The sequence below is a fragment of the Peromyscus maniculatus genome, chromosome 14, assembly GCF_049852395.1.
Source record: "Peromyscus maniculatus bairdii isolate BWxNUB_F1_BW_parent chromosome 14, HU_Pman_BW_mat_3.1, whole genome shotgun sequence".
Lineage (NCBI taxonomy): Eukaryota > Metazoa > Chordata > Mammalia > Rodentia > Cricetidae > Peromyscus > Peromyscus maniculatus.
The window spans coordinates 15,629,787-15,639,081 of NC_134865.1; the positions used below are offsets into that span (position 1 = coordinate 15,629,787).

Below are 9,295 nucleotides of genomic sequence, written 5' to 3' on the forward strand. Positions count from 1 at the left end.
AAAAGTAAATAAAAATTCTGTAAAACTTTTTTTTTCTGGTTCCTGTCACAAGCAAACCTGCGATGACGAGGAGTGTGTAAATTGACACTACAAGGGATTTAAACACCTGAGTCCATCTGTGAACCACATTGGACCCTAGATTTCCAGTGGACTGGTTGGTTCAGTGTTTTATTGTTGATGTTTGTTTTTGAGACAGTAGCCCTGTCTGGCCTGGAGCGCCCAGAGATTCACTTGAACGTATCTCCTGAGTGCTGAGATCGCATGAGTCATGAGTACACCACCACTACCCTATCACAATATGCTGTCTTCAGGATACGTTTCAGGAGCTGTTAGAGAATGCTTGGTTTGATGTTTTTTTACAATTTGAAGATATTTTTAGTAAAATTGAATGAAAACCTGAAAACCTTGAAGATCAAAAGGAAATTATGAGCATTTGGCCCGGATTTCCATGTCTTTCAGAATTAGTTAGTTGGGCCGAGGAGGTAGCTCGGCCTGCAATGCTTGAAACCTAAGCCTTAGCGTCAGGAGTTCAGAACTCACCAGTGGGGTGGCGGGCTCACCTGTAACTGAGCCCCAGAGGGACAACACAGGGGGCTAGGGTGAGCTGACTCCGAGAGTGAATAGCCATGTATGTCAGTGAGCTCAAGGGAATAAAATGGAAGAGCCATAGGATAGGATTACCATAGGCAACTCACCTGTGCACCTGTACACATACATGCAGGCATGCGCACATACATGCACACCACAGAGATGTGAAAAGCAAAAATCTCAGTCTAAAGTGCTTTTGCTCTTGAAAAATTGCTATTTTGCTTTGATACTGCCTAAAATGTCTGTCTGTCTATCCAGAGTCGTCTCCAGTACCACTGAATCGAAGAAGTTCCGGCCGACAAGGAGGTGTCCATGAACTGTCTGCCTTTGAACAACTTGTTGTGGAATTGGTACGCCATGATGATAGCTGGCCCTTTTTGAAACTTGTTTCTAAAATCCAGGTAATACTCTACTAAGCTTTATAAAATATGCTCACATATTACCTGATTTACATTTATATCATATGTTGTAATCTTTGTGGAAACTGAAATTATCAAAACACCTGTTCTGCTGAATCCTTTCCAGAAGCCCATGGTTGGGAGGTTGCTCTCTGTTCTGAGCAAAACTGAGGCTGCACAGCACTGCCTGTTTAGTGCAGGCCACTTTTGTGTTCTTAAGCAAGGTCTAGTGGCCAGGCTGGTCTTAGACGCTTAGGATTTATTTTAATGTTTATGTGTATAAGTATTTGTGTGTGTATGTACCATGTGTGTGCAGTGCCTGCAAAGGCCAGAAGAGGGCATCAGAGCATCAGATCGCCGTGTGTGTGTGTGTGTGTGTGTGTGTGTGTGTGTGTGTGTGTGTGTGTGTGTGTGCGTGTGTGTGTGTGCGTGCGTGTGCTGAGAACTTGAGTCCAGATCCTCTGTGAGAACAGTAAATACTCTAAACCACTGAGCCATCTCTCCAGTCCCATAGCTGATTCTTTATAAGGATGACATTTTCTTAAAATAATTTTTCATTTTATATAAGTATTCATTGAATGAATCCAACTAAATACCATGAATAAATATCTTATATGTTAAATTAGTTATCAAACTACAGCATGCCTCAGAATTGTTGTAGAGGGCATATTAAAACATACCTGAGAGCCTTATGTGCGTGCCTTGGATCCCAACACTGGTGTTGTATGTCGGTGTGGGTGTTCACGGCGCCTCAGAGGATTCTAGCCTTTTCCAGCTGTAGTGGGGGACTTCGTCTCTACAGACTGGTCCACTGTAGCTTAGTGAAGGGCCTTTTATTCCCCGATTTTACACCTTTTAGCAACACCAACACCTCTCATCTAAACTTCTCACAAGACAATGCCAAATGCAAATTCTCAGCTGGAGAGTCCGGGTTCTTCTTCAAATTTGCAAAGGCTTTGTGCCTGTTCTCAGACAAGATTCTCATGGAGGGTACTGGGAGACGAAAGGCAGGTTAAGGCGAACACTGGAGTCAACCAGGTATGGCTCTGCAGGAGTTCTCCCAACAACTGGGGAGGCAGAGGCAGGCAGATCTCGAAGTTTGAGGTCAGTCTGATCGACATAGTGAGTTCCAGCACAGCCAGCACTCTATAGGGAGACCCTGTCTCACAAAACAAGCAAACACACTTGGGTCCCACCTCAGGTTTGTTTTTCTTTTTATTAAATGGTCTGGGTTGATTTCTAGCCGTTGGTTTGCATCCTGACAAAGTCCCCAAGGTGAAGCTGTGCTCCTGAAGACCACATTGATGTGAAAGGAGATGCCCGTCTAACTAGGGATGAGATGGTGCTGTGTCTCTATCTGGACAGAATGTGACTTGCTCTATAATAACAGTGGTAGGGTAATGTGAATTACAATAGCAGACAGAGCTGGAGGGATAGCTCAGCAGTTAGAGCACTTCCAGAGGACCCAGGTTCGGTTCCCAACACCCACATGGCAGGTTAGAACCATCTGTAACTGCAGTTCCAAGGACCCAACTCCCAGGCATGCACATGGTACACACGCACGCACACACGCACGTGCGTGCGCAAGGAAACACTCATACACAACACATAATATAAAAATAATAGCCAGCTATTGGGAGCACAGACCTTTCTTTAATCCCAGCACTGAGGAGGCAGAGGCAGGTGGAGCTACACAGAGAAACCCTGTCTTAACCAAATCCAAATAAATCAATAAGCCGTTTCTCCAATGTCAGGGCTGAGAGCTGGCTGGGCACTTAAGTAAGGGCCTTGCTGCTCTTGAGGGTGAGAACAGCTCCAGCTCACATCTGGTGGCTAACAATGGCCTGCAACTCCAGCTCCAGGAAATCAGTGACCTCTCACGCATGAGCATACTCGGGCACACAAAGTAACGTAATAAATATTTTTTAAAGTTATCATAACATTTTAGAACTAGAACTAGAAACTAGAACTAGTTTACCTACTGCTCCCTTGATGTTGGTTGAGAATTTTCAGGGAAGAGAGTAGCCAGTATTAGAAATGTTACATGGGACTGAAAGTGCCTTGATTTCAGTGCTAAGAAATGAGACATGCTCAGTACAAGAACATACACAATGAAACTTAAATAATAAGAGCCAGAGTGGTGCATGCTTGGGATACTAAGAGTTGTGAGTTAGAGGCCACCCTCAGAAAGGGAAATTAAGGGCTTGAGGGAGTGCTAAGTTTCAGGGTGAAGGGACTGTAGTTAAATGCCTAGAGATGATGATGATGATGATGATGATGATGATGGTGATGACTGTGATGATAATGACTGTGATGATGATAGTTGATGGTGATGATGATGGAAATGGATAGAAGTAGAGGCTTCAGCACAGTTATATAACAAGACTTCACTTGCCCTGTGTATGTCGTAAAGATTTCTGAATGAATGACTGACAAGGGCTGGAGAGGGTGTTCAGTGGTTAAGAGCATCTGTGCAAACCTGAGGTTCGAGGTTCAGAGTCAGTGACAGTCTGAAGTTGGGCCTCCACTCATGCCTGTGTCTCCAGCTCCAAGAGGAGCAGAGATGAGCTGGGCAGTGGCGGCACACGCCGTTAATCCCAGCACTCTGGGAGGCAGAGGCAGGCGGATCTCGGTGAGTTCGAGGCCAGCCTGTGCTACAGAGTGAGTTCCAGGACAGCCAGGGCTGTTACACAGAGAAACCCTGTCTCCAAAACCAAAGGAAAAAAAAATATGGTCATATATTACCAGCTTATAGAGAAAACCATGAGCAAAACTTTTTTTACTTTCCTAATAAATTACATTTATGATATCAAACAAGTTTCTACATCATTATAATTACTCAAAATATGACATTTTAATGGAATAATAGTATTCATAAATTGAGATTAAGTTGCCTTTCAGCTATAAAATTCATTTAACCATTATGTCCAATAATCTTTTTACAGGTCCCAGACTACTATGACATCATTAAGAAGCCCATTGCCTTAAATATAATTCGAGAAAAAGTAAATAAATGTGAATATAAGTTAGCATGTGAGTAACATGTTTTCCTTTTATTGTTCTTGTTGAAGAGATGATGCTATTTTTATTTTGTTTTAAATGTTGAACGTTAGTGTAGTTGGGTGGATGGCAGCCCGTGCGGTCCCTCGCATGCTTATCAGTCCCGCTGAGATGGAAGGTGGCTGGGTTAAATAGGCAGAGACATTTACAGTCTTGGAAGAACTGCCCTTGGGTTTTTTGATGCTGGAGATTGAACATAGGGCCGGTCTCATGACAAGTCAGTTAAGTGCCCTAGCTTTCCAGCCAAGATCTTTGTAAATACATAATGTACGTAAGCCAGAGTTTCCCCTAAACAGCTTTACAGTGTTTATGTAACTGAACAGTTTTGAGCCTAAATTCTGCTGCCTTGTCAGGGTCTCTTTTCTGGCTTCTGTTTTTTGTTTTTTACTTAGTTTTCTAGTGTACAGAGTGTGCTTCTGATGTGTGAACTTTTATTCCTAATCTTGTTTGTTTTTCTCTTCTAGCTGAGTTCATCGATGACATTGAGTTGATGTTTTCAAACTGCTTTGAGTACAACCCTCGGAACACAAGTGAAGCGAAAGCTGGGACTCGGCTTCAAGCGTTTTTTCATAGTCAAGCTCAAAAGCTTGGACTCCATGTCTCCTCCAGTAATGTGGACCATGTTAGCATGTTAGCTGCGAAAAAGTCCCGGGTCTAGTTGTATCCTTCTCCAGGCTGTATGAGAAGAAAAACATGAATCGTTCATAAAAATGGAACATTAAATCATGCTCTAAAGCAGATATGTGTATAAAGCAATAACAGCTGGTCAACCACACCCGAGTGTGGCCTGCACTATATTCTCAACTTTAATATTAAGCACTCAGGAGAATGTAGGAAAGATTTCCTTTGCTACAGTTTTTGTTCATATCTACTAAGTTTAATAGATGTATTGGATAAAGTACTGGTTTACAGAGGTTTTGTACATTTTGAGATCATTCATGTGTTCAGGTATCCTGGAAGATATTTTTTGATCTATGATTTATTTTGCCATTGACCTTTTAGGATTTATCCACACAGACGAGGCTCCTAGAGCAGTGTAGAGAACGTGTGTGTCTTGAGACTTGTTGAATGAGCACATTGTTGCAACACTACACATGAGTGAACCCAGTTTTCTATCCCTGACTGCTGTAGCCAGTGCCGACGGAATTTATGAACTAGATATTTATTTTAGCATTCAGAGTCATTTGTGAATTTGTTTTGTATTTATAAAATTTATACTTGGAAAATGTTCTTTAATTTTTTTAACATTTTACTATGTTTTGTTTTATTTCTCAAACATTCTTAATGATTTAAAAAATAAAAATAAATGTCCCCCTCTCTCCTCAACAGTCCCCCAGTTTTACAAATGATAAGTTTCTGTGTACAACTTTTCTAAGTGTACAAATAAAATGATACATTTTTTCATGTTTTCTGAATTCTGAGTTCTTTCCAGTTGAAATCAGAACTTTATGTTAATACACACAGCTCCTAGAAGCCGTGCAGACAGTGTTCACCGTCTGGGAGGAAGACCCCTCCAGCTGGCAGCAGCAATACTCTTGCACGTACTCTCGTTAGGAGGTGAGATTGCAGGCAGGTTCCACTGCGCCTGACTCCAATAAATCCTTAGTTTAGTGGTCTTGGTGGTGCAAGTCTATAATAGTAGCGCTCAGCATGCTGAAGCAAGAGGATCACAAGTTCAGGGCCAACCTGGGCTACACAGTGAGAACCTGTCTATGGTAGTTGAATGCAGATGTCCCCCATAGGCTCTGTATTTGAACACTAGGTCCCCACAAGGTGGCGCTGTATGGGGAAGCTTAAGAAAGGTGGTTTTAACCAGGTGGGGGGTGGGGTGGAGGATGACTTTAATCCCAGCGTTTAGGAAACAGGCAGGTGAATCTGAGTTCAAAAGGCCAGCCTGGTATACAGAGCAAGTTCCAGGATGATCAGGGCTACATAGAGAAACCCTGTCTCAAAAAAACAAAAAAAGCAATGTGGCCTTGATGGAAGAAATATATCACTGGCGGGTGTGTGTGTGTGAGAGAGCTTAAGACTTCACCTTACTCTGTCCTCTCTTCATGACTGCTTGAGATGTGAGCTCTCAGCTCCCAGTGCCCCTGCCTGCTGCCGAAATTCCCAGCCACAAAGGGTCCCTCTGGAACCATAAGTCCAAATACACTCCTACATAAGCTGCTTTGGTATGGTGTTTAATCACATCAATAGAAAAGTAACTACTGATATATTGTCTTTTTTTTTTTTTCCCCTTAATTGCTTGATTACAATTGCAGAGTGCTGGATGGGAAAGAAGCCAGTGCATCCTGCTGTGTGTGCCTGGTCCCTTAGTGTCAAAATTTATAGTCTTTGTACCTAACAACTGTGAAGTGCTTTATTATCTTGTGTGTGGATGTTCATGCTTACACACCATGTCTGTGCATAGTGCCTGTGGAGACCAGAGAGGACATCAAATCCCTTGGAATTTGAGTTACAGACAGTGTGAGCCACCATGTGGGTGCTGGGAATTGAACCTTGCTCCTCTGGAAGAGCAGCCGGTGCTCTTAACCACTAAGCCATCTCTCAAGCCCCACAGAGTTTTATTTTTGTAGACAGCATAGAAGGTCAAAATGTGTGTCTATTCTCATCTAATAATGAGCAGCCATGCTTTCTAGAAAGTCACCAAGCAAGTGGCTGGCACATAGTCATCCTGGTTTTTTCATTTTTGTACCGCCCCCACTTCAAGCTCTAGAGACCAAACTTGGGCCTTCCACGTGCTGGGCAAGCCAGGCACTGAGTTACATCCTAGGCCCGTCTCTGGCTCCTCGTTAATTGGTCGTTTGTAGGGGCAGCTGCGTTCTCACGTTGATTCCTGGGTGGTGTCAGACTGCTGGATGTGTGAGTCTGGAAAGGGGCTGCTTGATTTACTTCCCCTGGGTTCCAGGATCCTCATTAATATCTAAGCATATGTAAAAATGTGGGAACAAAGTTGGGGTGCTTGTTTATCACTGTTGGTTTCACTGAACCTGTGGGCACAGGTGCCACACAGCACAGGCGGAGGTCAGAGTCCAGCTTTTGGGACTGCGTTCCAGACACTGAATTCAGGACTGTTTGCAAGTGCCTTACCAATGAGCCACCTTCAGACCCCATGCCTGGCTTGTTTGCTTGTTTGTTTTTGAGACAAGGTTTACTCTTCATCAGGCTGTCCTGGGATGTACTGTGTGTAGCCCAACCAGCCCAACCATGGCAAGCCTCCTGCCTCAGCCTCCTGAGTGCCAGGATTGTAGAAGGAAGTCATCAGGCCTAGCAGGAAACAGAAATTTAATACCCACGTAGGCTTTGAAAGGAGCAATTCTACCAATATAAATTTGTTCTCTTATTCACTGTCAGAATATTCAGATTATTCTGCCTTTTTTAGAGAAAGAAGGGGGGGGGGATATATGGTCTCTTGCACACTCAGGGAAAAATGGCCAAATGCTTCAGTTAGCTTTTTAGCAACAGCACAAGGAAGGTACAGTCTAGATCCTACACGAGCCTTTGTTAATGTCCTGTCATTCAAGAAAGCACGTGATAGTAAAGGAAGCCGAAAAGATGGAGGAACATAAGCGTACAAGTCATGTACTAGACTGGTAGGTGACTGAGTAATTACTCATTATTTTTCTTGGTAACAAATTTTGTCTTAGCACATGTTACCACAAAAAAAAAAAGTGTTTGAGAAAACATTCAGATTATGAGTGAATGACTCTCTGGGAATTGAAAAGTATAGGCCAGTGGGGAATGTGCTTGCCCTTCCTGATGAGTTCAATCCATGCCCAGGTCAAAGCAGAGAACCTATTCCAGGACATTGTCCTCTGACTCCACAAATGCACAGTGATGGCCGAGTGAGTGGTTCTCTCCAGCCCGTGGCTCCGGCAAAACGGGCAAGGGTCCTGGTCTCCGTAGTGCCAGGAAGCTCCGCAGTCACTGGCTGGACCAGAAGTAGCATGATAAACAATTCAAGAAAGCCCACTTGGGCACAGCCCTGAGCAGCCGATCCGTTTGGAGGAGCCTCATGCGAAGGGAATTGTGCTGGACCGAATAAAAGCCAAAGTAAAGCCGGGCGGTGGTGGCGCACGCCTTTAATCCCAGCACTCGGGAGGCAGAGCCAGGCGGATCTCTGTGAGTTCGAGGCCAGCCTGGGCTACCAAGTGAGCTCCAGGAAAGGTGCAAAGCTACGCAGAGAAACCCTGTCTCGAAAAACCAAAAAAAAAAAAAAAAAAAAAAAAAAAAAAAGCCAAAGTAAAAATAAATTATAAAAAGAGATCAGCCTAGTCTACACAGTGAGTTCCAAGCCAGCCTACATAGACTTTGTCTCAAAATAAAGATTAATTACGTATACCATATTGTACGATGTTTGTTTAAAGTCTTGGTGCCTTTTTGTTTTTGTTTTTCTGGGTTTGTTTTGTTGGGACAGGGTCTCAACATGTAGCCTTCGCTGGGCAGGAACTCACCTTGTAGACCAGACTGGCCTCAATCTCACAGCCATCCTCCTGCCTCTGCCTCTCTAGTGCCAGGGTTATAGTTGTAAACTATTAGTAATTTTTGAGAACATATCAACAATATATTGTACAATAGCTCTCAAAGCTTACTCTAGATGAAATGGTGTTTCCTTCAATGAAAATCTTACCCCAAAACCTCCTTCATGCCTGATCCCCAAACACTAACAAATCATTGTTCTGCTTCTCTGGTTCTATAGACAAATTTTTCACATTCTACATATGAATGAAATCATATGGGTATCTACGGACCCTACCTATCTTACCTGACAATGCATTCCATGTTCATCATTTATTACAAATGGTGGAATTTTCTTTGTCTCTAAGAAATATTTTTTTACTATATAGGTTGATTTGGGGGTTTGTGTGGAGGTCAGAACACAACTTCCAGGAGTCTAATTCTCTTCTACCACATGGGTTGCAGGTATCAAACTCAGGTCATCAAGTTCAGTGGGAAGTGCCTTTACACACTGAGTCATCTTGCTGGCCCTTCTTATTCTGTAAGACTGAACAGTATTCCATTGTGTGCGTGTGCGTGTGCGTGTGCGTGTGTGTGTACATATGAGGGGCATGTGCACACATGTCCTTAGGCACGTGGAGGCCAGAGGTGATATCTGTGGCTTCTTCAATCCTTCACCTTCTTTTCTTTTTTCTTTCTTTCTTTTTTTTTTTTTTTTTTTTTTTTTTTTTGGTTTTTTCGAGACAGGGTTTCTTTGTGTAGCTTTGTGCCTTTCCTGGAATTAAATC

General features: G+C 43.1%; 1 protein-coding gene across 7 annotated transcripts in view; it reads left to right on the plus strand.

Annotated features, from left to right (window-relative positions):
- Window positions 1-5,450, plus strand: part of Baz1a (bromodomain adjacent to zinc finger domain 1A) — a 119,245-nt gene extending 113,795 nt beyond the window's left edge. For all 7 annotated transcript variants that reach the window (XM_076550652.1, XM_076550655.1, XM_076550656.1 and 4 more), the window contains 3 exons: window positions 847-989; window positions 3,932-4,019; window positions 4,511-5,450. In XM_076550652.1, the coding sequence (XP_076406767.1) occupies window positions 847-989; window positions 3,932-4,019; window positions 4,511-4,704 (425 nt within the window). In that variant the 3' untranslated portion in view covers window positions 4,705-5,450. The remainder of the gene's footprint in view (window positions 1-846; window positions 990-3,931; window positions 4,020-4,510) is intronic.
- The last annotated feature ends 3,845 nt before the right edge of the window (window positions 5,451-9,295 follow it).